At 41.5% G+C, this 16699-nt stretch overlaps 1 protein-coding gene across 1 annotated transcript; it reads left to right on the top strand.

The window, feature by feature from the left end:
* The first annotated feature begins 759 nt into the window (after nucleotides 1–759).
* Nucleotides 760–15030, top strand: prkacab (protein kinase, cAMP-dependent, catalytic, alpha, genome duplicate b). The gene is made up of 11 exons (XM_052085025.1): nucleotides 760–1295; nucleotides 2860–2921; nucleotides 5820–5948; nucleotides 8330–8428; nucleotides 9616–9698; nucleotides 9797–9923; nucleotides 11000–11095; nucleotides 11372–11494; nucleotides 14055–14114; nucleotides 14218–14322; nucleotides 14404–15030. The coding sequence occupies exons 1-11, from the start codon at nucleotides 1250–1252 to the stop codon at nucleotides 14527–14529; spliced, it is 1056 nt and encodes a 351-aa protein (XP_051940985.1). The 5' UTR covers nucleotides 760–1249; the 3' UTR covers nucleotides 14530–15030.
* The last annotated feature ends 1669 nt before the right edge of the window (nucleotides 15031–16699 follow it).

Below are 16699 nucleotides of genomic sequence, written 5' to 3'. Positions count from 1 at the left end.
GCAGGTAGTTTGTGTTTCATTGAGTAAAATGAGACTTTTCTTTTGATTCCATAAAATGAGATAAAAATTTTCAAATACAAATATTTGCAGAAAAAAAAGTTAGACAACCCACAGGGGTATAGTGTTTTTCTTGTTTTCTCGTTAAATATAATTAAATATAATATTGAGTTTCAGATTTTGTGCACGTTCGCCCAATGGGAAGAACCCGAGTAGGCCTATGGGGAAGAGTCGATGATGATATGCTTCCATTTTGATCTTTGGTTGTTAGTGCAGAAAAGCTGCGCTCTCGAGTTGTATCTCCCTCCCGCGTCCGTCTACCATGCCGCGTCCTGCCAAGATGGCCAGACCGCGCCGCGCGTGCGTTCCATTCTGACCAACATTTCTAAAAATAGCTATTGGTTGACGTCACTCGGTGAAACGTGTATGAGTCGCTTAGCGGCGGTAAGAGAGGTGGTGGGGGGTGATGGAGGAGTCTGAAGCTCGTGTCTGTATTTGGAGTGATTTGAAACCTCGATACAATCAGCAGTCAAACGGCTATCACAAACATTGTCACGGTGCTGACACGCCAGGTCAGCGGCAGAGGAAAATATCGGTGACGTTACCCCCATTCCACCCACTACCCCACCTTCGTTTAGTAGGGCGGTGTGATGCCGTCGTTAGAATGACCAATTACAGCGCGGAGTCTGACGTCGCCGTAGATTGTTGGCCAATGAGATCCGAGACTTATCTGTCAATCAAGTCGGATTCACTTGAGTGGGCGGGACATTCACTGGACTGTAGTTCCGTCATCCAGCTCATCTCCGGGGCTACTGGGGGCCAATGTTGATTTGGGCGAATTCACGTCGATATTGGTGGACAGTAGATTTTAAAAAGCCTCAGGTTGCTAGCGCTGAAGCTTTCGACTGACAACACCGCATCCCCGTTATCTCATCGCTGTTTTTTAATGTCATTTCCAATTATTAATTTATTTATGTTTTTGGGGAGCCTGTGTTGACGGTGGGAAGCCAGGGGGGGCTTTGCTCGCAGGGGGCTGCAAGGAGGCAGAGGAGAATACTGGCTTCTCGGCGACCCGGGATTGTCGCTTAGAATCGGCCGGGTGAGCGAGCGGCTGCCTGCACTCTCGCGGCATCAGCAGCGGACAGCCTGTTCAAGATCAACACCTTGTTCGGATTTAGGAAATACGCTCTAGTACTAATCGACCTGCTCCTGCTTGGCGGAGCCCGAGATCGCCCGTTGACAAGTTGTCATCATGGGCAACGCTCCCACGGCTCGGAAGGGCAGCGAGATGGAAAGCGGTGAGTACAGCAAAGCAGTACACTTCCACACCTGACTTATCACCTGGCCGGCGCCATCCTCTTCATGTGAGCGTCAGAGGCCTTACGATGTATTTATTAAGAGCCACGCCGGATTTGGCTGTTCATGCAATCCATATAGTGCACACTGCCAGTTTTACAATCCGAGCCATTCATTATGGAAGTAACATGCTGATTACGTGGTTTGTGTTTTCAGTGGTGTACAACTGTATTACATCAGCCCTTTTGAATGTTTTGTACCTCTCGTGAAGCCAAACTAAGCAATGAAACTATCAGCCCAAACGGATCTGTATGATGCACAGCACTTCAAGTGGCAACCACAAGAGTAAACATCCCTATAGTAGTATCTAACTCAATGCACGTGGGCCAGATGTGGGCCGCCAAATCATTTTATGTGGCCCGCAAAATCAAATCATGTATCTCCACGTGTTTCTTCATGTGTTTCTTGTCATCACTTTGAATACTACTGAGTTTTTGAAAGCATTTTTTGTCATCAAATCATTTTTTATATTAAATGGAGTAATATTTAAACAATTGTTATGAATGACCATTTTAAACTAGCTGTCCCTCAATGAGGCTACTTGTTGAGGTGTTTATACATTTTTATTGTTTTGAAACTTAGCTCTGCCCTCTGGTTTTCTCCTGGTGCTCCGGCTTCCTCCCACATTCCAAAAACATGTTTCCTAGGTTACTCAAAGACTCTAAATTGTTCAGTGGTTGTTTGTCTCCATGTGCCCTGTGGTTGGCTGGTGACCAGGGTGTAGCTTCTCAACACTAGTAAACATGAGTGATATGTACTCCAGGAGAGAGGGTTTCAGTCATCATGGCCTTCAGAGGAAAACCAAAAGTATGACAGAAATCAATTTTACACCATTGTTCTATATGTACTGTGTATCGCTCTAGAAAAGTCAATCTGATTATCATCTTTGTAAAAACGGATGTGTTACCACAATACACTTATTTGATCTTGTAGGTGTATCTAATCATGTGTCCAGTGACTATGCACATACAGTGCATGTGTCTGTTGTTCAGTCAAGCATGATTTAATACGTAACATTTTCAACTTTGTTCCCCAAATCAACACAAGATCTCAGCATATTGACATCTTAAGTGCACTAAAATACAATCAATGTGTGATCTTGATTTCCAAATTATTCTGTTGATCAACTTGTTTGAGAATGATAACTAAAGCTATGTGGTGTTGACTGGCTTTTTTGCATTATTAGGTGCTTGCTTGGCTAAGGCCCCACTCTGCAGTTGAATGAAATAAATTGTATGTCCAATTCATTGTAAATATTGTTGAAATCGAACACTACTGTTATGTGGGTTAAACGTCCATTAATAAGATTTTCATATGAGGGTAGGGAGCTGTCCAGAGCATTCACCGTATCACTGAGCAGTTAATTGTTTTGATGGGTTAAAACTGCCTTATCTGAGTATTTTTTTAATGCTTTGAATAATATTAATATGAAGAAAAGACAGTGGCTTTAATTTTTTTTCCTCTTGAAATAAATAAATCAAGCATTGCTGGTGTTGTCTTCAACAGTTAAGGAGTTCCTTGCTAAAGCCAAAGAGGACTTCCTAAAGAAGTGGGAGAGCCCTGAACAGGTGAGTGAAACCGCCAGACAGTAAGTACAAGAGGTCCTGATGGAAGATGTTCTCTTTGTTTATTCACTTCCATTTCATCTAAACATGTTCAATGCTATCTTATCAAGTAGCTCAATGTCATATTATTAAACCTTTGCTTTTGTTCAGAATAATGGAAAACATAATAATAATAATAATACATTTTATTTAAAAGCGCCTTTCATGCCACCCAAGGACACTATACAACAAAGGAAATAAAATGTAAAAATAAGTAAGAGAAATATTTTATAAAAACAGAACATAAAATTACAAAACAGAGGAAATGGAAGAATTATGTGTAGTAGGCAGTCCTAAACAGGTGTGTTTTTAGACAGGACTTGAAAGTGGAGAGAGGTATACAGTTTTGGAGGTCCGGGGGTAGATTGTTCAAGAGCTGAGGAACAGCGCGACTGAAAGCTCTGGCTCCCATAGTGCTGAGGCAGGCAGGGGGCACTGACAGGCGGAGGGAGGACGAGGATTTGAGGAAGCGAGTGGAGGTAAGCACCTGGAGAAGGTCGGACAGGTTGGGAGGGGCCAGGTTGGGGATGGCCATATATGTATATAGGAGCAGTTTGTAGTTGATGCGGTATTGGACACGGAGCCAGTGGAGCTGTTGGAGAACGGTGGTGATGTGCTGCTGTGAAGATGTTTTTGTGATGATGCGAGCAGAGGCATTTTGAACCAGCTGGATTTTATGGATGGACTTGAGAGGTAGGCCGAAACATGTTACATTTCTCTATCAAGAACCAAAAAAAGAAGTCAAGGAGCGATATGAGGTCCCAAATTATTAATTTCCATGCTAGCTGTGAATTTGTAATTGTTTCATGGGTACCTATAGGCTAGAAATAAGACAAGGAAGTGGCAATCTACTAGGAAGTTGAATTTGAGATCTTAATGACAAATAATCAGGATGTTTCTTGTGTTTCAATTCAGATTCTTGATGTAATAGCACAATTATTGAGGAGAAAAAAATCTTGACACCATTATAAACGGGGTCACCAACCTTTTTGAAATGGAGACCTACTTATTGGGTACTGAGTCCCACAAACGCCTACCAGTTTGATACGCACTTCTGAAATGTTAAATTATTTCCGCGGTAAACTCCTCAACTCCACGAACTAGTTTGGCCATACACACAATACGAGAAGTATACAGTTTTTTGTTTTGTTTTAATATTGTCATTTCCAAATTTTCACTGATGAAAATATGATTTTGAAAAAGAATAGCACCCCAAAAAATGTCACCACAACTCACAGCTAATTTCCATTTTTACGTGGATTTACAACACACACAAAAAACCCGAATACCATAAGCATGAACTATTTTTAGAACAGACCTGTGGGCTACTCATGTGGTCCTTGGGGGCTACCTGGTGCCCGTGGGCACCACGATGGTGATCCTTGTTTTTGTGAAATCCATTGAGTTCTAATAAGTTGTATATTTAGAACAATGGATATGAGTCTATTGAGAAAACTCTTGAAAAACTGCCATGGATCTGGATATGTTTTATTCAATTTGTAATTTGTAAACATGTAAATAATAATTCCTTTTAAAAATGAATAATTTAAAAATAATCAGAAGAAATCTAAGATAGATCTTTTAGGACTTTTTTGTCACATCTATCTTTAAAAAAACACTTCTCAAGTGAAAATTCTATTCTTGAAATGCTCAGACAAAATTTGGCCACCGTGTGAGAAATAAGGGTCAAGACATAAACCACATGTGGGAAGAGTGCTGAAATATTTCATTTATTGTTCAAGGCAGGTTTAGGACAAAAGGTTCAAAGGGACATCTCAGCATGTTATGAAAATATGCACAGCTTTACTCAGTGTGCAATTAAAGAACACAAATAACGTTTGATTTTCCTAAATATTAAAGGGGCCATATCATTCTCAATCAACTTTTTTTTCAGCTTTTTGCCATGGTAAAATGCTAATTCCGCACCAAAAACACACCATTGCCCCATCTTGGAGCATTCCTGCTAATTCCTGCTGTCTAACACAAACACAAACTTAATATTATCATGTTTCAATGGATTCATTTCAGTATATGCTTGATTGACCTCGAACGGTATGTTCTCACAACTTGTACACAATGGAGCACACAGAAAAAAGGGCCAACTTGAGCTGAATAAAGCCAAGTCCTCATTAACTGATAATGTTGACAGGAAGGTTCAACTTCGATAGGGCAGCATGATAAGATGTCTTCAGTTTGCAAAATCTACCCATTGAAGTAACTAGGTATCCATCCATTGTTTGTACCGAGAGATGTTTTGGCCTCTGACAACACGCTGTACTGAGAGGCCTGACATGTAAATGAAGAAGGGAGTGTTTTTCTGATGTATCATTTGAAATTTTCATACACGATCAATAAAAAGCCGGCAGAGGCTGCAGAGGTCAGGTGTCAGTTGGTAAGCGCACACGGAATGGCTTCGTATAAAACTGCGCCTCCTGCCTGCAGAAAAGACAATCTCTTCCTGAGTCTGTTTGTTCAACTGTCCAAGTGAACATCTCTGACACCCGCCCAATCCAACAAAATGCCAAAATGAGTCTTCACTTTTCTGCATTACAAAGTGAGGAGCCACTCCTGCCCCACCCCTGCCGACAAAACACACGACCAATTTCTCAGAGCATTCTCGCGTATTAAAAAAGTTGAACAAAATAAAAAAACAGCTATACCATGTGCCGTACTTGTGGTATGACACATAGTTCACATTTGGTAGGCCAGTAATCCATATTTTCTAAAAGTTACAGTATGCTTTAAGTGTAGTTCTTATCAGATAGACAATGTAATGAAAGTTTCCTGAGAAACCCTCACACTTAAAATGCCGTTGTCACAGAAAACGAATCAAACTGACGCTTTGTGTTTTTGTTATTTCAGAACACTGCTTGCCTGGAGCAGTTTGAGAGGTTGAAAACTCTGGGCACGGGCTCATTTGGTCGCGTTATGCTGGTGAGGCACAGAGAAACGGGACAGCATTACGCTATGAAGATCCTCAACAAGCAAAAGGTCAGTCCGGGCCAGAAGTCAGGGTGCACTCTCTGCCACAATGCCAATTTTGAAAGAGGCGATGTGTTTGGATGCTCACAGGAAACATTGGAGTGTAATTGTGAAAGGTCCAGACATTTTGACAAGATATAGTCGGGTTCGCCTTGACACACAGCTTGGGCTCTGCTATGAGTCCTCTTGAGGAGTGCTGGACTCTATTTCACTCTGGAGTTGACCCCCGTTGAAAGACGCCAAGCAGGTGTCGGTATGCTTATTCCTTATTAGTGTTTGCCGGTGTGGTAAAACCTGAGAGGTGGGAGGAGTTTCCTGAGGCAATGAAGAACAATTTCCGAATGGCTTTGAGGAAATTCTGGTCCCACAGATATTGTGGGGCTGTCCTGGTTGACTCACCTTGAGTAGATATCAAGGACAGTGCCTCTGGATTGACAGATCGAAATAGTGGTTCCCCTTTTTAAGAAGACTGTGTTCCAACTAAAAGGGGCTCACACTCCTCAGCTTCCCTTGTAAGGTCCATTCAGGAGGGTCCATTATGAAGTTGAATTTAAAATTCGGAAGGAGCGTCGGTTTTCATTCTGGCCGTGGAACAGTGGACCGGCTCTACACCCTCGGCAGGGTCTTAGAGGTACATGGGACGTCGTGCAACTAGTCGACACGACTTTTGTGAACTTGTAGAAGGCATTCGACCGTGTCCAATCGGAGTCCTGTGGAGGGTTCTCCAGGAGTATGGGGGATTGGCTCCTCTGATAGGGGCTGTTTGGCACTTGAACGACCGGTGTGAGACTTTGGTCCGCATTGCTGGCAGTCATATTCGTTTCGAATTAGGGTTGGACACCGCAAAGGCTGCCATTGTCACTGTTTTTGTTCAGAACTTTTGTGAACGCAAAGTGCAAGAGCTGCTTTTTCTAGATGATGTAGTTCTGTTGGCTTTATCAAACTGCGATTTTCAACTCTTGCTGGGTCTGCTCACAGCCAAGTGTGAAGCGACTGGGTGAAAATGCATCTGAGGCCATGGTCCTCAGAGAGAAAAAGGGTGGAATCGGGATTGAGATCCAGCCCCAAACGAAAGAGTTCAAGGACCTTGCATTCTTGTTCGCAAGTGAAGTTGAAGATGGGAGTAGGAGATCAATGCGGCTTCTGCTGTGCTGGTGAAAAAGGAGCTGAGCAGAAAGTCAAAGCTCTGGATTTACCGATTGATCTACGTTCCTACCCTCACCTATGGTCACAAGCTGAGGGTTGAGACCGAAATAACAAGATCACCGATATGTGCAGCCGATACGTGTTTCCTCTGCAGGATGTCTTGGTTCTGTCTTACAGAGATAGGGTGAGAAGCTTGGTCAGTTGGGAGTGGCTCAGACTAGAGCAACAGCATCAAGAGTAACTACATCAGGTGGCTCAGGCAGCTGTTTAGGATGCCTCCTGAACGCTTCCCTGGAGCGTGTTCCGGGCACACTGCACCGGGAGACGGCCCTGGGGTAGAACCATGACATTCTGGAGAGGCCGTGTCACATGGCTGCCCTGAGAACGTCTCTGAATTCCTTCAAAAGAGCCGGCTGGGAGAGGGAAATCTGAACTTTTCTGCTGAAGTTGCTTCTCCTGTCTTCCTAGATAAATCGCGGAAGTACATGAATGGATGTATCATATGTATCGGAGTCTGATTATGATATTCATCCACTCATTTTCAATACCGCTTAGTCTGTTAAATGCTGTATGTGTTTATGTATGAAAAGCACTTGTAATGTTGACCACCTTCACGGTGAAACTCTGTCATCTGTCACTAAAGTCAGGACTTTGTGTTTTATTGACTTTTGTTTAACCCATTCAATCAGTACCAACCAATTCTAGACCAAGTCTGAAAAGTCGTGTAAAAACGTCTTTGGGAGTGAATGAGTTAATATACATGCAACTATCGTGAGGATACGCGGTACAGGGAATGGATGGATGAATGTCTTAACAACACAAGTTAAGTCAGTTTTACATCAGTGTGACAGTTAAGAATAGTTCCTATGCAATTTCAGCTTCATCAAATCTGGAATGGATTCTTTCTTTTAATTTCAGTATTTCCTATTTATTTATTTATGGATTTATTGATTTATTGGGGTAAATCCAAATAAATTTTTCCAGAGGTGATTGATTGCATTCGACCTTGGAAGTTCAAAGTTTGTATTTGGAAAGCTGCATCTTCACATTAGTAATTAACCCGACGATTTATATTTTTATGTCTCTTTTTGAAACACAGTGGTATTCCAGATTCAGAAAACGTTATTTATCCCCGTAGGGCAATTAGGACAGGGATAAATGTTAGGGATAGATGTGTTATTATAACTTTCATTAACTAATTGAAAAATGAGGCCATTTCAATTCTCGCTTTCCCCTAATTTTAGGTGGTGAAACTCAAGCAGATTGAGCACACTCTGAACGAAAAGAGAATTCTTCAGGCCGTCAACTTTCCTTTTCTCGTGCGGTTAGAGTACTCGTTCAAGGTAAGACGATTTTGATTGTTTCTCCCAAATCGTGTCTGATTGAATGCTGATGTCATGAGGTACACCTTGACAGCAGACTTGTTTGACACTGTACCTGGTCCCCAGCTGGCTGTTCTCCACTTAAGGCTTTATCCATTTAAGCTGTTTGGATGAACCTTAAATGCCCCGCGACTGAATACTTTGGTGCCTCGGATAAACCTGTTAACAGCAGGCTTGCCCAGTGTCTGGTTTTTCTACCTCCTTGACATTTCACAGAATTAAGTGGTTGGTATATGGAACAAACCGGTTTGTATATTCCAAAGATAACACCGACCCGCGGGCCATATTTCTTTGAGAAAGGACGACTGCAATCCCATTTTATTTTAGCTGCTTTTTGAGGAGAGCGGACTCTAGTGGCAATTTTTAGAAGTAGAAAATAGGAGCTAAGGACAGTATTTTGGTAGCATTAAAATGATACTTTCTGAATTTTAATTGATAGCATTGTTAATGTCATAGTTCAATACTGCCAAGCCCAATGAACATAATAACCCGATAACGGAAGAGTCAATCTCATCAATTTATCTTCCCTCATTTATTACACAGATTTTTCAAAACATATACTGTCGATATATTTGTGTTGTTTTAAATATAAATAGTTATTGAAAATATTATATAATTGTCTTGTCATCCCAACTCGCCCTAAAGGTCTTATTTGGCTTCCTGTTGCGCATTATTGCTGGAGTGTATTTTCACGTGGTTCAGGGCTTTTGAACAATGTTGGGCTTTTCCAATAGCAAGGCAAGGCAACTCAATGAGCTTTACATAATGAAGTAAAACATTTAAAAGCATTTCTAAACAAACAGATGAAAAACTAAATCTAAAAATAAAGTACAGAAATAAAAGAAACATTTCTAAAATTACGAAAAGAACATACAGTGGAAGACAAGTCTTTTGGAAAGTTGATTTTTTTTTTTTTAAAGAAAGCTTTAAAAGACCTCCATTGTAGGTATGGTTAAAAAAAAACTTTCCAAACCACCATATCATAAGAAGAAAGTTGGTGGTAGCAGGCTACAGAGAAAGAACATTAATCCAGTCTGTTCTGTGTATGAAAATATATGAAAACAACTGTTGTTGGTTATCCGCAGTTTTAGGCCCTTTATCATCATGACATAAAAAAAAGTAAAATTTTCACTCTCCTTTCTCAACAGGATAACACTAACCTTTATATGGTCATGGAGTATGTGCCAGGTGGAGAGATGTTCTCCCATCTACGGAGAATTGGCAGATTTAGGTTAGTATGTAGTTGACATGAATCATTTTTTGGGGGGCATCATGACAATGGTGGTTCTACACATTTGTACTCATGCGCATGTTTGCCTATGTTTGCAGTGAGCCTCATGCTCGGTTCTACGCTGCTCAAATTGTTCTGACCTTCGAGTACCTGCATGCTTTGGATCTGATCTACAGAGATTTGAAACCGGAAAACCTTCTCATAGATCAACAGGGCTACATACAGGTACATTTAATGAAGGAATACAAGAGTAACTTTGGAGATTCCGTTGTTTGAAGCTTTTTAAAAAGTCATTCAGTTAGCTCTGTTTTATTTACTTCCTGTGGTGTTGCAGTTACAGTGATCCCTCGCTATTTTGCGGTTCTTTTATCGCGGCTTCAGTGCATCGCATATTTTTTCAAACATATTCATTTTTAAAAATATACTGTATATATTTTTTTTTTCATATACATGGAGTACAGTACTGTAAACAGTATGTTGTTCTATGTGACTCGCTGTTGTTTTGCAGCTTCTTGCGGACCGTTTGCGGACTTTTTTTAATCGCGGTTGGTTTTGGTCCCCATTAATCGCGATAAACGAGGGATTACTGTACATGTTTTGAATATGTAACACTGCTACATGTATTCAGTCACTCCTCAAGCCTGCCCAATCCTGCCTTTTAAGACTTTCTGGGTCCCTGTTGAACAATGTAAAACTGGCGCCCCTAGAGGGCACATCCATTACGAATGCAGTCCCAGAACCTTTCTCAGTCTCTTGTTACACAAAGCAAATTCCCAGGCCATCTTATAGAGTCATGCAGCAGTATCGCCTCTTTGTTACCTCTTGGGGAGACGCAGGGAGCCGGAATTGCTGTCCTCCGCCGATAGCACCTGTGGTCCGTTGCCAGCGATGGTGGAAGTCGGTAACCATATAACAAAGAGGCGGGCGTAGCACTGCCGAGATGGCTGTATTTATGGCACTCATTCCCTCTACTTATTGAACACATGTCAAGATTGTTTTGTTCTTTTCCTACAGTACACAGCTGTGCATCGCTATACACAAAAACATCTGCATTTCTCTCCCGGGCACCCTCTTCCCTCACACATGTGCACTCCACCCGCAAATGGCTAAGGAATATTCAGTTTGAGGGTAGACTTGGACAGTTTTATTGGTCCATTGTGACGTGTTCTGTAATTTCATTGGTCAGGTGGGACGAGACTATGGGTAAATCTATTGGCAGCTTGAAGCTCATCAGTGAAAATTAATAGATAGATAGATACACTTACTCAGAATTCAGTCATTGGTCTTTTCCCCCCTCATAGGTGACAGATTTTGGCTTTGCCAAACGTGTAAAGGGCAGGACCTGGACACTGTGTGGAACTCCAGAATATCTGGCCCCTGAAATCATTCTTAGCAAGGTGAGCCACTGTTTTCCTCTTTTTACATTTTTTTTATATAAACTAATGCTGGTACTTTAGGTTACATTCAACCTTTTATTATCAATCAATGTCATAAACTGTTTAAATAGATTAAGACACAAAACGTTGTACTTGTGTCACTCAAATGGTGGCATATAAAGCTATAATAATTTATTTATTTTAATTGTGCAGTTCCTTTTACTGATGCAATCTGCTTCGTGACTGCACTGAACGTGTTTATGAGATGCCGCATGACCATGCTCTCCTCCTAATTAGGGATATAACAAGGCAGTGGACTGGTGGGCGCTGGGCGTACTGGTCTACGAGATGGCAGCCGGGTACCCGCCTTTCTTTGCTGACCAGCCCATTCAGATCTATGAGAAGATTGTATCGGGGAAGGTACAATTCACTCACTGACTGACAGTTATGTATTCATCACTGTCCGTTGACAACTGTGTACTAAAAATTGCAGTTTTATCTCTTGAGGAAAAAAAAGAGACGGTTTTACAGCAGTTATTCATTCAAATACACCACAGACAACTGACAGAAGCACAAGGAACCTAAATATGTCTTTGCACAGACATTTACAGGATGTATTGACAATGACACCTTTAAAACTGTGTCTTATTTGGTTTTACTGGACAAAAGGCAAAAAAGAAGCAAATCCTTGGAGAAGGGTGCTTCGGTATATTTTCAGCTGCAGTGGTGCATGCAGGTCATTTTCATGTGGTGACTTCAATCACGAAAAGAGTAATTAATGCTGCTGGGCACATTTTAATGCAGTTGTTGGTTTAATCATCTCATCATAACCTACAAATGTAATTTCACACCTGTCTGCAATTTACAGTATGCTGATAATTCTTTTTGAGTAAATATACCAAAATATTTAGTTTGACCTTCAATTCCGAGTTAGATTTTTAAATGATTGGATTCATTTTGCTGTCAACAAATTTAAATGCAGAAGTAGCTGAGTGCTGGGGGGATCGAGGATCCTTGCTTATAATTACAATTTGAAGGGACACAAAATGAAAATGTTGCTTTTGATCATTCAAATATCTGTGTGTAAAGTCTCTGACAACCCCTCGTGTGAAATTCAACAGGCAGGTACATTCAGTTCACACAATGTGAGCATGCTCTTCTGCACTTTTGTCCCACTGTTACAAAACATTGGGGTGCATGCATAACATAAACATAAACATAAACCATCCCACAAAGACTTTCGCAGCCAATGACATGATCAGTGAGGTGGCTGTTGACCACTATCATGTCAAAACCAAAAGGTAAGCAGAAGTAAGGGGTGTTTGGCAATGGTGATGTATCCGTGCATTATCTATCGAGGTAAATGTTGCGTCCTGGGTCAAATTGCTCATATTGTCTTGAAGCCAGGCATGGAGGAGTACTGACACAGCTATTAGTATCGATACCGGCCTTATTTCAGTGTATCATGATCGCGTGAAGGCAGCCGATACCAGCTACTGATACTTACATGCATAGCTGGCATTATGTTTTATGGCTGTGTGTGTGTGTGTGTGTGTGTGAATTGTATCCTTTGCAATCCTCTCATATGCCCATTGAGACATATGTGTGTAATTACACATGTTTATACATTCTATTTTGATGATTAAAGTGCTTCATTAGTATATTGCTATCGAAATCCATCCATCCATTTTCTTATCCGCTTATCCTCACAAGGGTCACAGGGTGTAATGGAGCTGATCCCGGCTGTCTTTGGGTAGTAAGCGAGATACACCCTGAACTTGTTGCCAGTCAACTGCAGGATGTCACGTTGTGCCCGAAGCGATAGAATGATCGCTCCGTGCACAACAAAATAAGGAAGAGGATCCCCGAAATAGCAGACACAGAAAGATGTTTGTCAAAGAACAAAAGGAGTCTTTAATATGAACACAAAATAACCCGACAGGGAGAATAACAAAAAGCGCTGGTCAAAATAGGGACGAGGGATCAAATAAAAGGACAACAGAAAACGCTTGCGGAAAAAGATAGCAAGGAGGGTCAGATTAGACAATGAAGATAAATTTCATTCACAAGAGGAACGACGACGCGTAATAACAGCCACAAGGCTAAGAGGCAATGAATAAATGCAAGTAGGAATTGGGCGAGAGAAATTTTGGCACGGCGTGGAATTCTCCGGCAGTGAGTAGACTGCCAGAGCGTCCAAATAAAGGCTGAGCAATTACTCCGCAATGGGTGACAGGTGTGTAAACGGCGGGCAGAAAGCCCGCCCCCTGCTGGCAACCCCGGGACGTGACACAGGACAGACATAGAGCAACCATTGGCACACCCAATCACACTCAGGGTCAGTTTAGAGTGCTCCATTAACTTGCCATGCAAGTTTTTGGAATCTGGGAGGAAACCAGAGTACCCGGAGAAAACCCACAATGTGCATGTTTAGTTACTCACTCAATTTGGGCGGTTGATGACTTTCTGCATTAAGGCATGTCATGCATGTATTTTACGACGATCATTAACAAATATTTTTATTTATTTGTTATTCTATCAATTACTCCATCAAGTTTGCTTGAGTCTATGTGTTTACACGATACTCACTTCAAAGTAAACATTTTCATATTAACCAGGTTAAGCGGGGCGGTCCCTCTTCTGCCGCAAAACGCCATTAAATACAAGTTCCTTGGGTGCAGTGGGCTTTGTCTAGATCATATTTATCATGCACTGCTGTCAAATCATGACTGTTATGACAAATATTAAATTAATGTTTTTTGGGGGGGGGCGGGGCAACCCCACCCCTTTCATTTGTGACAACAAAAACAATTTCAGTGACGTTTCCTTGAATATACTGTCGCTTTTGATCCCTTATGTCACATTGTAGTTAACATTTTGCAAGTGAGGCAGACCATTTTCGAAGGTGAAAATGAATATTGGTCAACTCTAAAAACAGTGACGGATCAAGACTAGCAAGCAGCTTTGTTTTCTGCCTTAGGTGCGTTTCCCGTCTCACTTCAGCTCCGACCTGAAGGATCTCCTGAGGAACCTGCTACAGGTAAAACAGTGCAGCTATTTAAATGAGCATTTTCCATTTGGGTTTCTTTGCCAAGTGTCCTCACTGAATCGTAATGGAGGAAATGCTTTGGTCTGATTCTCAGGTGGATCTCACTAAACGCTATGGAAACCTCAAGAACGGCGTCAATGACATTAAGGGACACAAGTGGTTTTCGACGACAGACTGGATTGCCATTTACCAGAAAAAAGTATCTCTAGTTTTCTGCGTTTGTGCCGTTTTTCGTTTTATGTGCAGATGAAGGCAAATTGTTCTTTTTGTCCATCAACAGGTGGAAGCTCCATTCGTCCCCAAGTTTAAGGGGCCAGGCGACACCAGCAACTTTGACGACTACGAGGAGGAAGAGATCCGCATTTCCTTCAATGAGAAATGTGCCAAGGAGTTTGCTGAGTTCTAGAGTGAGTGTGTGAGTGAATGAGTGAGGGAGTCGATCAGAGAGCTGGGGGAGTCTGAGCTAGGCTGGTCGAGTGGGAGATGTAAGGAGGAGCGTTACCGTCTCCTGTCACAATCACAAGCACCAGCCGCAACTAGAGGGAAAGGGAATCGAGCGAGGAGAACGATAACCAGCAGTGTTGCCTTTTTTTTCTCTTCTACTTTCTTTATGATTCTGTCTCATGTTTGGATTCGTCTATAATGCAGTTGAGCTTCAGATTCATGGGTTGGGGAACCCCACTTGTTGAGGGGTCGCCTCTACAGTTTCCTCCCCGCCGTTATGATTTCATCCTTCCCGTGCGCAGTCCGAGAGAGGCAAGTCCATTTTTTAGAATCAACCAACTGTGTTGGTTGTCCGCGAGGACCACTGGAGCCAGATCAGCTGCAGTCTGCGCTGAATTTTTAAATTCACATTGGTAATTGCTTGATTTGGTGAAAAACAGACATTTCAAAGGAAGCGCTCAAATCAGACACACACAGATACACATTTGGCTTGAAAGGCTTTGGTTTTACAACTTTACAATTTACCAATGTCATATCTTTAACCATATGATGCATTGCAGGCACAAGTCACTCTTGATGACTCTGTGTGCGTGAATATTTAGTCTCATTGCGACTCGGTAACTTTATCCACCTCCGCAGGACCCACTTTTAAATGTTGACGTGTCTCGGTGATCTCATGTCGCACTAATACAAAGACGTGGAGAAGCGATTGGACAATTCAGTTTTGTGAGGGAACCCATGATGTTACAAAATGGTATCTCAGGTTTGAATAGGTCACTCGGTGGGGACATTGGATCAACGTAGGTGACGTGGAAATGGAAATTTCTGGTCCGAATTCAAAGGAACAAAAGGGAATTTTTCAATATTTGATTCGTGTCTTCCACATTTTTGCCCTTCCATTTGGTTTTGTGACCGGATAAAAGCCTGTGTTGTCTGTTGCTCGGATCTCACCTGCTCTGCATGTTCTTGCCCTGAAAGGGACCATCTGAGGCAGACTACCTCAAACTGCTTCTGGATTACCAGAGCACTTTGATCTGTCATTGATGCTGGTCTCATTGGTGTCCTTTTTTAAAATGTTTTTGAATATTCCAATGCTCAACTCTTTTTTTCAAATATGCTTTTTTCCATATGTTTAAATGATCTTAAAAAAAAATCATATCATTGAACAACCCAGGAAAAGGGAGAGCATCTGCAGCTCGTCATTGGAGAGACTAACATGGTTCTTCGTGCGCTGTATACTCTTTAACTTACATGATACATGTGGTCAGCAACTCCTTCAGCAAGGATGGCATGTGTTTTGACCACAAACTTCAACAATGCTCAAACAAAACAAACATCAAAGTCTTTCAGTATTATTTTACAGCAACATTTGAATGCACCGCCAGTCATTAGTTCTTGATATTTGAAGAGAATTTCATACAAAAAGTCGCACACTGTAAGTAGTGCAAACACACTTCAGGTGCAGTTCAATCAAGTTTCATGTTGTTGTAAATTTAACAATGAATGGGGAGGGAAATTAAGGGGCTGTTGGTAGTGTAGTTCATTGACTTTCGTACAGCGAGTGTGGGCTCAATGCCCTCTTTGAAATTGCCCTGTGATGACTTAATTCAAAGTCTTGGCCCCTTTGCATGGTGACACAAATGCAGCGGCCGCAGGTTTAGTACAGGATATTCTAATTCACCACATTTAAGAACTGCCTAAGCTCAAACTAAACTGCTCTAATTTCATACACCACTTTTTTCGTCATTTCACTGCCTTACATGCAGTCTGCAATGTTTTCTGTGTTTCTGTTTTTATTTATCTATCAAACTCCAGAACATTTTTCAAAATGCAACTCAAAATTCATTTGTCTATCTTTTTTTTAAGAGCAGACTCCATACCCATAAGAACAAAACACAAAACAAAGAGATTGTTGAACTTTAGCCATCTAAAGACTGACTTGGAGCCACCTTGAAAAGGAGTTCATACATCGAAAAGGGTTTTATCCAAATGAAATGTACCATGACTGATGCTTCTCTAACAATACACTAAAACAAAAATTGCTCAATTACTGAGCAGTGCTTTTTTCTTTTGCGAGGAGTAACAATTGACTAATCAATATGATGTCAAATTCACAGCCATGAGATCAATCA

Source organism: Hippocampus zosterae, chromosome 13, assembly GCF_025434085.1.
Source record: "Hippocampus zosterae strain Florida chromosome 13, ASM2543408v3, whole genome shotgun sequence".
NCBI lineage: Eukaryota > Metazoa > Chordata > Actinopteri > Syngnathiformes > Syngnathidae > Hippocampus > Hippocampus zosterae.
This window is presented reverse-complemented; position numbering and strand designations above follow the sequence as displayed.